Source organism: Salmo trutta, chromosome 8, assembly GCF_901001165.1.
Source record: "Salmo trutta chromosome 8, fSalTru1.1, whole genome shotgun sequence".
Taxonomy (NCBI): domain Eukaryota; kingdom Metazoa; phylum Chordata; class Actinopteri; order Salmoniformes; family Salmonidae; genus Salmo; species Salmo trutta.
Window position 1 is genome coordinate 27,405,142 of NC_042964.1, and position 13,188 is coordinate 27,418,329.

Here is a 13,188-nt window from a genome sequence, read left to right on the forward strand (position 1 = left end):
GAGGGAGAGAAAGGGATGGAGGGAGAGAGAGAGAAAGGGATGGAGAGAGAGAGAGAAGTAGTGAGGGAGAAGGAAAGAAGAGGGAGAGAGGGAGGAAGGGATGGATGGAGGGAGAGCAGAAGGGGAATAGAGGGAGGAAGAACGAGAAAGCTTAGGTTATATACAGTGACTGTACAAAACATTAGAAATACCTTCCTACTATTGAGTTGCACCCCCCTTTTGCCCTCAGAACAGCCTCAATTCATCAGGGTATGGACTCTTCAAGGTGTTGGAAGTGTTCCACAGGGATGCTGGCCCATGTTGACTCTAATGCTTCCCATAGTTGTGTCATGTTGGCTGGATGTCCTTTGGGTGGTGGGCCATTCTTGATACACACGGGAAACTGTTGAGCGTGAAAAACCCAGCAGCATTGCAGTTCTTGATACAAAATGGCACCTACTACCATACCCCGTTCAAAGGCAGTTAAATCTTTTCTCTCCCCATTTACCCTCTGAATGGCACACATGTCTTAATTGTCTCAAGGCTTAAAAATCCTTCTATAACCGGTCTCCTCCCCTTTATCTACACTGATTGAAGTGGATTTAACAAGTGACATAAATAAGGGATCATAGCTTTCACCTGGATTCACCTGGTAAGTCAGTAATGTTCTTAATGTTTTGTACACTCAGTGTATAACAGTAGAACAAATCTTTATTGTCCAGAGAATTTGTCCTTTGCAGTTTGTTAGATCAATGTGAGAGGACAGGGATTGGCTGCCCAGATGTGGTGGGCATGGCCTAACCTGGGAGTGTGGGCTGGAGATGCAGGCAGAGATCTGTGTGTGTATGTGCGTGCGTGCATGTGTATGTATGTGTGCTTTAATTTTAATGTGTGTGTGTACCTGGAAGTGTGGGCTGGAGATGCAGGCAGCGATCTGTTTGAAGAGAGGCTCCTGAACACGGATAAACTGAGATGGCTCGATCACATCCAGTATTTCCTCTATCTCCCCTAGGAACATCACCTACAGATGCACATGCACACACACACACACACACACACACACACAAAGAAAAACACGCACACAGATGAAGAGACGGATGCACACAAATATATACATGCACGGACGGACACACACAGATGCACACACACAGGCTCACACACACATATGAGAGAATCACACCATGAGTTTATAAAAAACACACACACAAAGATGTCTCACCTCTTTCTGGGTGCATGTTTTGGGCCAGTATTTGAGGAGCCCTCGTATGATCTGAACAGAAAACAAACAAAGTCCAGCACGGTGTTACAGTGTTTTATGTATACTGGAAGTTCCAGTGTGAGCAGTGACTAACGATAGTAAGGTTGCAAACTTCCGGTAAACAATAATCCAAAATTTCCAGGTTTTCCCAAAATCCCGGTTGGGAATCAGTAGGGAATATGCAGGAAATCCTGCAAATCAGGATTTCTGGAAGGCCTGGGATTTTTAGGAAAGTTACTGTAATTTTACAATCCTAAATGACAGAAAAGGTGTTCCTTACGTATTCTGTGACTGTAGAATCTTTCTCCATAAACTGGACCACACAGTACGCCAGCTGTAGAGTGGTAGATACATACAGCAGGTTAACACACACACAACCCAGCTAGTACATAATGTTCTGGAAACCATATGTTTCTTAGAGCTTGGTGAGAGCATGGTTGTCCTATGGTTATTTTGCATTCAACCTTCCCATAACTTTCTGGGAATGGCGCCGTATAGTTGCTCAGCACATTAAAGGAACTTAACAAAAAAAAAAGTCTTATATTAAGAGATAATTTCCTAAAAGTTCAAACATGGTTATATTTCATTTCAGTTTGATAATGTTCTAGGAATATTCTTCAACTGGTTTGACATTGGAAATGTTCTGAAATTGTTCCAAGAACGTTAAGAAATAACGTTCTTCTGTGGGAATTTCAGTATTTCTGCATAATGTTTTCTGAGAACATTTTACTATAGTTCCCTGAAAGTTTTCCTGGGAGGTCTTATTAACATTCTGAGAATGGAAATTCTAGGTTATTTGAAGGTAATTAAATAATGTTCTGAGAAAATGTTTCAAGAAGACTTTTAATAACACTGCTAGATTAACTCTGTTGAACTCCAAGCACAGATATAACACATGGAATTTCATCTTTTTTGGCATTAATCATGCAAAAACATATAATTTTGTTGTGGCACGGCATCAGTGAGATTTTAACCAATGATATTCTGTTCTCTATCCATGGAATTTGTCCACTGCGCCACCAGGATGGAGCTAGGATGCCATGTTTTTTAACTCATACAAAGCTGTTCATTTTAGTATATTCAATCAGACACCATTTCAAAGGAAACGAGCATTCATTAAGATCAGCTGTGGGCAAATAGTGGGCGCAGCTAACACATCTGAACATACTTAACATGATAGAGGATAGAGAGAGTTTTGCTGACGCTGAAAAGAATGTATATTTTTTTAATAACATTCTTAATGTTTTATTGTGGTTTTTATGGAAAGGTTTCTTAATGTTCTGAGAACATGACTTTAAATAGAACCACGAGGAAACCTTCAAAAAACGTGATGAAGTTTTGAAATTCCCACAGAAGAACATGGTTTCTTACCATTCTCTGAACGTTCAGAGAACATGACTTTAAATAGGAATATGAGGAAACCTGTAAAAAACTTTATGATGAAGTACTGAAATTCCCACCTGAGAAACATGGTTCTCAGAACGTTATGTGCTAGCTGGGTATCCTGCACCATTCCCAGAATGCTGTGGGAAGGTTGTATGCAATATAACCATTGGACAACCATGCTCTCACCAAGTTCTGAGAAACATATGGTTCTCAGAACATTGTGCTAGCTGGGCTAGCAGTGTTATTAAAAGTCTTATCACATTCAGTGAAAGTTTAAAGGAAATTATTCAAAAACCTTCAAATAACCTATAATTTCTGTTCTCAGAACGTTAATAAAACCTATCAGGAAAACTTTCAAGGAACCATAGTAAAATGCTCTTAGAACCTCCCTGCAACCTAAAAATGTAAGTTCCCAAAACATTTCAAAATGTTCAGTTTTACCGGTCAGGAGATTGTTCCCAGAACCAATGGGAAACCAAGGACGTACATTCCAACAACTTCCAAGGAATCAAATGGGCTAGCTGGGAGTACTGTGTACGCACTAAAATATTGTATTTTACACATGCACGCACACATATTCAAATACTGTGTGTATACCCACACACAAACACTGCACACACTCGCACCCCATGTGTCGTGTTATGAGCAGTGGTATCGCAGTAATCTGTAGTTTTTTCTTGTCGCAGCATTCCCTAGAGTCAGAATACACACCCACACACACACCCACCCACATGTTCCCTAGAGTAGGGTTTCCCAAACTCGGTCCTGGGGCCCACCCCCCTGGGTGCAAGTTTTGTTTTTTTGCCCTAGCACTACACAGCTGATTCAAATAATCCAAGCTTGATGATGAGTTGGTTATTTGAATCAGTTGTGTAGTGCTAGGGCAAAAAACTAAACGTGCACCCAGGGGGGAGCCCAGGACCGAGTTTGGGAAACCCTGCCCTAAAGTGGGAAGACAATGGGATGTAAAACCCTGATTACTGCTCTAAGGATCGGAAAGATACGTTTTCCAAGTTGGTGCCTGCATGTGTGTGTGTTTCGCGGTAGCCCCTCCGCCTAGGCGCGTTGCCATGGCGAGTGGGCACCATGGCGACGGAGTGTGTGTGTTTACTTCGGAAGGAGTGATGTCACAGCCTGCCCTGAGGGGATATGACATAGAGCTTATACCTCTCCTTTCTCTCTCTCTCGATCTTTCTCTCTCTCTCTCTTCCTAACTATCTGTCTCACTTTCTTTTTCTCTATAATTCATTCACTTTCTACCTCTCTGCCTCCCATTCACCTTTTCCCCTCTCTCCATCTTTTTCGCTTTTCTTTCTGTCTTCATCCCTGACTTTCTCCATCCCTTTCTCCCTATGCACATTATATGGAAAGATCAACGGAGGGTTGGAGCGGAGGTAGAGGGTGAATGGAGTGAGGGATGAATGAGAAAAGCAGGAAAGAACCAGTGATTAAAATAAGACAGGAGTTGAAACGTTTAAAGTATTAAAGTCAGATTAGTGACAAGCCTAGGGTAAATACAGAGTTGTTTTCTGTTGTTAGGTGAGGGATTATCGGTATTGTAGTCTGTTAGGATAGAATTTATGGTGTTTGTAGTTCCAGGCTAATAAGAGGTGACAACTGGTGACTTTAATAATGTAAATACAGCAGCCTAAACCAGTGTTTGCCAACTCCAGTCCTCGAGTACCCCGAACCACACACACACACACATTTGTTTTGGAGCCCCAGACAAACTCACCTAATTCAACTCATGGAGGGCTTGACAATTAGTTGACAAGTTGAATCAGGTGTGCTTGTCAGGGACTAATACAAAAATGTATGCTGTTGGGGGTACTCGAGGACTGGAGTTGGGAAACACTGGCCTAAAACATGGGCTACTTTTAACCAGAGTCTATTATCAGTAGTACGCTACTTTTGACCAGGTCCCAAAGGCTTTGGTCAAAACTGGTGCACTATATAGGGAATAGGGTCCCATTTGAGAAACAGGCCATTATTCCCTCCCACCTTGCTGAAAAAAAACAGCAAGGACCAGCATAGGCTGGTGACCAGCATGGGTCACAAGCTAGTCAGACCAGCTAGTCAGACTAGTCAGACCAGCTAAACCCCTTAAACTCAACTCTGAGTTCCACTGCTTTTTTTCATTGTTCAACTCTAGTCAGGGACTGATTTAGACCTGGGACACCAGGTGGATGCAATTCACCAGGGAGAACAGACAACTAGCAGGCTCTGGCCCTTGTGGGGTAAGAGTTGAATACCCCTGAGCTAGACCACGCTGGTCTGCCAACAGAGCCAGCTAGACCATGCTGGTCAGCCAGCAGAACCATCTAGATCATGGGTTCCAAACTATTTTGGCCCGCGACCCCATTTTGATATTCAAATATTTTTGCGACCATGTAAAAAAAGTGATTTAATCGACTGCCAATGTTTACTTTTTAAATTGGGGCTATGACAGTCAATGACAAATCAGTCTGACAGTAATTTTGATCGTTTTTCAATCTGAAGGAAGTATGATTTGAAGTGACTGAAATCAGAATGGTATTGGGAAGTTAAGAAGATCATCAGGCAATCATTTTGTATGATCTTCTGTGTAAAGAAGTACATCATGGATGTTCTTTTTCCCTTAGTCTGATTTAGTGCCTGGTCTTGTCCACTCTTTTCTCATTAGTCCTGTGCGGCTAGTGAGTATTGTAGAGGGAAACATCTTATCTTTCAGTGATGAGGTCATAATAATAATAATAATGTAGTATACGTCAGGATTTAAAAAATGAAGCCTTTTTATCTACTTTGCCAGAGGATGGATACCATTTATGTCTCTGCCTGCAGTTTGAAGGAATTTGCTAACAAGAGTTTGCTCAATTGCTAACTAGCGTTAGCACAATGCCTGGAAGTCTATGGTAACTGCTAGCATACTAGTAGATACCATAGACTTCCAGTCATTGTGCTAAAGCTAGTTAGCATTGGCTCACAAAACTTACCTCAAACTTCCTTCATACTGGATGCAAAGACACAAAAATGTTATCCATGAGTTCATCTAACTCTGGGGAAGTAGATAAAGGGCTTCATTGCAAAAATCCCGAAGTATCCCTTTAAAAAGATAGAGGCACATTTGTAGTAAGAAAACAGAAACCGTTCTGTTTATTATAACTGCTTCTCACAACCACATTTTTTAAAATCAGGTTGCTACCCCTAGTTAGGGAAACAATGAGCTAGACCATGCTGGTCAGACCAGCTAGACCCCTCAAACTCAACTCTGGAAGTCAAAGCCAGTTCCACTGCGTTTTTCATTGTTCCCCTCTGCTCAGGGACTGATTTAGACCTGGGACACCAGGTGGATGCAGTTAATTATCAGGTAGAACAGAAAACCAGCAGGCTCTGGACCCCTTAGGGTAAGAGTTGAATATCCCTGAGATAAACCAACCGACCAGCACTGCTAATGGTTTTTATTTGGGCAGTTTGAGCTGATCCTAGCTGGAGAGAATGGGGTTTGCTAACCATGCTCTTTCCCTGAGGGAACTGTGTGTTTGTGTGGTTGGCAGGCCATGCTGTCTGTGTTAATAAATAATACATGGAGTCTGAAGAGAGAAATGCAGGGCAAGCCGACGTTTAGACTTAGAATACATACACACTAATACACACACACACACATATATGCACACACACCAAGGCGGAGATGCACACATACAACTACATACAGATTGAATAGAGCACACATACGCATATAGAAACCTACACGTAGACACACATTCAGAGATACTGGTTGTGTGTCTGTGTGTAAAGGATGGTGTGAGTTGTGATCACAGCTGGATGTGCAGTCAGTCAGTCTGTAGTGTGACTCGACGCCGGTCTCTAGTGGTCATTGGTGCACATTACAGTCTCTCATTTAATATTTAAAGCCTCAATATTTAACTTTTTGGGCAACCTGACAAATTTCACATAGAAATGTGAGTTATAGATCTGTCATTCTGAAAGCAAGTCAAAGAAGTGGTAGATCTGTTCTATGTGCGCTATTTCTATGCTTCCCGTTCTTAAGCTTCATTTTTGCTTCAAACAATATTTTTGGTTATTGAAAATATATTTCACAGCAGTTTAGATTGTACAATGATTCTCTACACTATACTTGCTTGTTTTGTCACATAACCTGAAATTAGGTGAAGTAGTAGAGTTTTAGCAACCAGGAAATGATTTCTCCATAATGCACCTTTAACTCTTAGTACTGGGAAACAGAGCGAGTGAGCATGTGTGTTTGGCAGGCCGTGGTGTGTGTGTTAATAAATAATACATGGAGTCTGAAGAGCGAAATGTAGGGCAAGCTGACGTTTATACTCAGAAGACACAAACACTGACACATTCACAAACACATATATATGCACACACACACCAAGGCTGAGATGCAAACATACAAGTACATACAGATTGAATAGAGCACACATGCATATATAGAAACCTACACATTGACACAGACATTCACAGATACTGGTTGTGTGTGTCTATAAGAGGATAGTGTGAGTTGTGATCACAGCTGGATGTGCAGTCAGTCTGTAGTGTGACTCCAGGCCGGTCTCTAGTAGTCATGGGTGCACAATGCAGTCTCTCTCATTTAATATTTAAAGCTGCAATGTGTAACTTTTTGGGCTACCAAATGCACATAGAAATGTGACTTATTTTGGTTATGGAAAATATATTTCACAGCGGTTTAGATTATAGAATGATTTTCTACACTATAATTCCTTGTTTTGTCACATAACCTGAAGTATTCAAATTTTAGCAACCAGAAAATTATTTCTCCATAGCGCACCTTTAACTCTTAGCACTGGGGAACAGACAGACAGAGACAGAGACAGAGACAGAGACAGAGACAGAGACAGAGACAGACAGACAGACAGACAGACAGACAGACAGACAGACAGACAGACAGACAGACAGACAGACAGACAGACAGACAGACAGACAGACAGACAGACAGAGAGGCAGACACACAGAGAGGCAGACACACAGAGAGGCAGACACACACACAGACAGAAAGACACACACAGACAGAAAGACACACACAGACAGAAAGACATACAGAGACAGAGAGAAAGACACACAGAGAGACAGACACACAGAGAGGCAGACAGACACAGGCAGACAGACAGAGACAGCCAGACAGAGACAGCCAGACATACAGAGACAGACAGAGAGAGAGACAGACAGACACAGACAGAGAGAGAGACAGACAAACAGAGAGAGAGACAGAGAGAGAGACAGACATACAGAGATAGACAGACAGAGAGACAGACACAGACAGAGAGACAGACACAGACAGAGAGACAGACACAGACATAGAGAGAGACAGACAAACAGAGACACAGACAGTGAGACAGACAAACAGTGAGACAGACAAACAGAGACACAGACAGTGAGACAGACAAACAGTGAGACAGACAAACAGACAGACAGACAGACAAACAGACAGACAGTGAGACAGACAAACAGAGACAGACAGACAGACAGACAGACAGACAGACAGACAGACAGACAGACAGACAGACAGACAGACAGACAGAGTCAGAGAGAGAGAGTCAGAGTCAGAGAGTCAGAGAGAGAGAGTCAGAGAGAGTGACTGACCTGTGCATGGAAGATGGACAGAGACTTGGCTGTGTGTAGAGGGATCAGGACTCGAACCAGGAACTGCTTGTGTTCTGACTTCAAGGGCAGAGCAAACCCGTTTATAATGCTGTAGACAGAGAGAGAAGCTTCCCTATGAAATCAAAAAAATTCAAGCAAACAGCCTAAGGAAATTTACAACAATGACAAATTGTTTGATAAAGAATGCAAAAAACAGTTTTTTTGAAATTTTTGCAAATGTTGGAAAGGCGTCCCGTCAACGGGAAAGTTGTAAATCATGCAGCGCCTTGTCACGATCGCAGATTTTAGAGAAACAACAATCAATTACATCGGCTGAAAGCTTAAATTCTTGTTAATATAACTGCAATGTCCAATTTACAGTAGCTATTACTGCGAAAAAAATGCCATGCTATTGCTTGAGGAGAGCTCCTAACAACAAAACACTTTTTTCATCGCGATAGGTTTGATAAATTCACCTGTGAAAGTAAAATGTGTACTTACATTTTGAAATCTTGCTCTGATTTATTATCCAAAGGGTCCCAGAGATAACATGAAGTGTCGTTTTGTTAGATAAAATCCTTTTTCATATCCTAAAAAGGTCCATATATCATGCATGATCGATTTTGTATTTCCACTTGTTCAATTTGCAAAGAAAGGAATCTGTGAAAATCTAATCCTATAATGTTGTTTCAACCAGTCAAATCATGTTTGTATGTATTCCTCAGAAATCCTAGAACGTACCCAGACTTCACTATATCATTAGGGGTGTAGTATATCCTATAGAACACCATATTTGGTGAGATAGCGACGCCTTCATGGCACGCCGATGACGCGGGCAGTCTTCACTTGAACAACTCTAACTTTGTCAAATAAGCACCAATCGGGGTCAAACAAAGCTAGCTAGACAGCCAATGAGCTGGGCTTTACGGGAGTATCCAGAAACCCTGTATCGGTCGTAAAATGTAGCTACTAATCTTGTATGACAGCATGCCTTTTACTTTTGGACAAAAATTATAAGAATATTCAGAGTTATGAAGTTAGGAAAACTGGTTGTTTTGCAAATGTTGAACTTATAATATGGCTACTAATACTGAAAAAGCTAAATCAAAGTCCAAGTATACAGATTTAAAGATATTCTTGCAGAAAAATGTAATATGAATACAAATGCCTCCTTCACGATTTGCCCAAATGTACCTGGGTGACTTCACACTAAATGTCATGAAGGTTGCTCATACTTCAAGTTATCCATCTGAAACTTTGCACATACACTGCTACTATCTTGTGGACACCATCAGAATTACAACCAGAGTGATGACTGGACCTTGGACCTTTCTGTTGTATTTCAAAGATGGTGGTAGAAAAAAACGGTTGTTATTTTCTTTGTATTTTCTTCTAGATCTATTGTGTTATATTCTCCTACATTCAATTCACATTTCCACAAACTTCAAAGTGTTTCCTTTCAAATGGTACCAAGAATATGCATATCCTTGCTTCAGGGCCTGAGCTACAGGCAGTTAGATTTGGGTATGTCATTTTGGCGAAAATTGAAAAAAGGGGGCTATCCCTTTACTCAGTACTTTGTTGAAGCACCTTTGGCGGCAATTATAGCCTTGAGTCTTCTTGGGTATGACGCTACAAGCTTGGCACACATGTATTTGGGGAGTTTCTCCCATTCTTCTCTGCAGATCCTCTCAAGCTCTGTCAGGTTGGACGGGGAGCATTGTTGCAAAGCTATTTTCAGGTCTCTCCAGAGATGTTCGATCGGTTTCAAGTCTAGGCTCTGGCTGGGCCACTCAAGGATATTCAGAGGCTTGTCCCGAAGCCAGTCCTTCATTGTTTCGGCTGTGTGCTTAGGGTCATTGTTCTAGTGGAAAGTGAACCTTCGCCCCAGTCTGAGGTCCTGAGTGCTCTGGAGCAGGTTTAAATCAAGGATCTCTCTGTACTTTAATCCGTTAATCTTTCCCTCGATCCTGACTAGTCTCCCAGTCCCTGCCGCTGAAAAACATCCCCACAGCATGATGCTGCCACACCACCATGCTTCACATAGGGATGGTGCCAGGTTTCCTCCTGACGTGACACTTGGCATTCAGGCCAAAGAGTTCAATCTTGGTTTCATCAGACCAGAGCATCTTGTTTCTCATGGTCTGAGAGTCCTTTAGGTGCCTTTTGGACAAACTCCAAGCGGGCTCTCATATGCATTTTACTGAGGAGTGGCTTCTGTCTGGTCACTCTACCATAAAGGCCTGATTGGTGGAGTGCTGTAGAGATGGTTGTCCATCTGGAAGGTTCTCCCATCTCCACAGAGGAACTCTGGAGCTCCTTCAGAGTGACCATCAGGTTCTTGGTCACCTCCCTGACCGAGGCCCTTCTCCCCCGATTGCTCAGTTTGGCTGGGTGGCCAGCTATAGGAAGAGTTATGGTGGTTACAAACTTATTCCGTTTAAGAATGATGGATGCCACTGAGTTCTTGGGGACCTTCAATGCTGCAGAAATGTTTTGGTACCCTTTCCCAGATCTATGCCTCGACACAATCCTGTCTCGGAGCTCTAAGGACAATTCCTTCGACCTCATGGCTTCATTTTTGCTCTGACATGCGCTGTCAACTGCTGGACCTTATATAGACAGGATTGTGCCTTTCCAAATCATGTCCAATCAATTGAATTTACCACAGGTGGACTCCAATCAAGTTGTAGAAACATCTCAAGGATGATCAAAGGAAACACCTGAGCTCAATTTCAAGACTCATAGCAAATGTTCTGAATACTTAAGTAAATAAGGTATTTTTTTTCAAATGACTGCAAAACCTGTTTTCACTTTGTCATTATTGGGTATTGTGTGTAGATTGATGAGGAATGTTTTTATTTGATCATTTTTAGAATAAGGCTGTAACGTAACAAAATGTGGAAAACGTGAAGGGGTCAGAATACTTTCCGAATGTGCTCTACATGATCAAATACAAATCTTAGAAAAAACTAAAGACTACCAGAACCCACTGGATTCCCCAGTTACATTGAATGAACTAAAGGACAAATACAAACCCTCCAACCCAAAAAGGCCTGTGGTGTTGTAGGTATCCTAATTGAAATGATAAAATACACAGACCACCATTTCCAATTGGCTGTACTTAAACTCTTTAACATCACCCTCAGCTCTGGCATCTTCCCCAAAATGTGGAACCAAAAAGTGGAGACAAATTGGATCTAAATAACTACCGTGGAATATGCGTCAACAGCAACCTTGGGGAAATCCTCTGCATTATCATTAACAGCAGACTCCTACATTTCCTCAGTGAAAACAATGTAGTGAGCAAATATCGAATTAGCTTTTCACCAAATTCCCGTACGTCAGACCACAAACTCACCCTGCACACCCAAACAAACCAAAACAAAGGCAAAGTCTTCTCATGCTTTGTTGATTTCAAAAAAGATGTTGACTCAATTTGCCATGAGGGTCTGCTATACAAATTGATGGAAGCAGTGTTGAGGGAAAAACATACAACATTATAAAATCCATGTGCACAAGTGTGCAGTTAAAATTGGCAAACAACACACACATCTCTTTCCACAGGGCTCTGCAGTGAGACAGGGATGCAGTTTGAGCCCCACCCTCTTCAACATATTTATCAACGAATTGGCGAGGGTACTAGAACAGTCTGCAGCACCCGACCTCACCCTACTAGAATCTGAAGTCAAATTTTTACTGTTTGCTTGTCACGTCCTGACCAGTAATAGGGATTATTTGTTATTGTAGTTTGGTCAGGACGTGGCAGAGGGTATTTGTTTTATGTGGTTAGGGGGTTATGGTTATTGTAGAGGGGTGTTTTATTTATGTGTTCCGGGGTTTTGGTGTATGTTCTGTTTTTTTGTATTCTAGGTTTCTAGTTTGTATATTTCTTTGTGGTCTGTGTGGCTCTCGATCAGGAACAGCTGTTCATCGTTGTTCCTGATTAAGAGTCATATTTAAAGAGCTTGTTTTCACCTGTTTGTTTGTGGGTAGTTGTTTTTGCACTGCTTGTAGTTATAGCCTGCAAAACTGTTTCCTGTCGTGTTTTCGCTATATTCTTGTTTTTCCGTGTTCACGTGTTTAATAAAATATGATGATGAGCACGCAACCCGCTGCGCCTTGGTCTAATCTATACGACACCCGTGACAGAACTACCCATCAACCACGGACTAAGCAGCGGAGAAGGGAGCAAAGGGAGAATTATATGGACTGTCGGGAGTTTTGGACGTGGGAGCAGATTCTGGCCGGAGAGGGCCCATGGAGGAAGTCTGGTGAGGACCGGGAACGCTACCGGGGAACACGGCTGGTGAGGAAGCCGGAGAGGCACCCCCAATCATTTTTTTGGGGGGGGCATACGGGTAGTTTGGCTGGGCCAAGGGTGAGCCCTAAGCCAGCTCCCCATGCTTATTGTGAGGATCGTATGGAGTGGAGGGTGCCGAGGTATGCAGAAGTGTGCACGATCTCGCCCATACGCACGCACAGTCCAGTGCGAGTGATCCCAGCCCCTCGCAAGTGCCATGCTAGAGTGGGCATCCAGCCTGGTAGGAGGATGCCTGCGCAGCGCATCTGGTCACCGGTGCGCCTCCAAGGTCCAGGCTACCCTACGCCCACTCTACGCACGGCAACCATCAGGGCCCTGCACAGCCCAGTTCGCCCTGTACCAGCTCTCCGCTCGTACAGGGCTACTAGTTCCATCCAGCCAGGACGGGTTGTGCAGGAGGTGCGATCGAGACCGCCTGTGCACCTCCACGGCCCGGTATATCCACAGCCAGCATCACGCACCAGGCCTCCAGTGCGTCAGCCCAGTCCAACTCAGCCTGTTCCCGCTCCCCACACTAGCCCTGAGGTGCGTGTCCCCAAACTGGCACTTCCAGTACCAGCACCACGCATCAGGCTTCCAGTGCGGCAGCCCAGTCCAACTCGGCCGGTTCCTGCTCCCCGCACTAGCTCTGATGTGC

The 13,188-nt window shown here is 43.0% G+C and overlaps 1 protein-coding gene across 2 annotated transcripts in view; it reads right to left on the bottom strand.

Moving 5' to 3' along the window:
- LOC115198621 (serine/threonine-protein phosphatase 2A 56 kDa regulatory subunit beta isoform) overlaps positions 1-13,188 on the bottom strand; it is a 44,135-nt gene that overhangs the window by 2,560 nt on the left and 28,387 nt on the right. For both annotated transcript variants that reach the window (XM_029760694.1, XM_029760695.1), the window contains exons 7-10: positions 8,228-8,336; positions 1,518-1,571; positions 1,199-1,249; positions 881-1,000 (exon numbers count right to left, since the gene is read on the bottom strand). In XM_029760694.1, the coding sequence (XP_029616554.1) occupies positions 881-1,000; positions 1,199-1,249; positions 1,518-1,571; positions 8,228-8,336 (334 nt within the window). The remainder of the gene's footprint in view (positions 1-880; positions 1,001-1,198; positions 1,250-1,517; positions 1,572-8,227; positions 8,337-13,188) is intronic.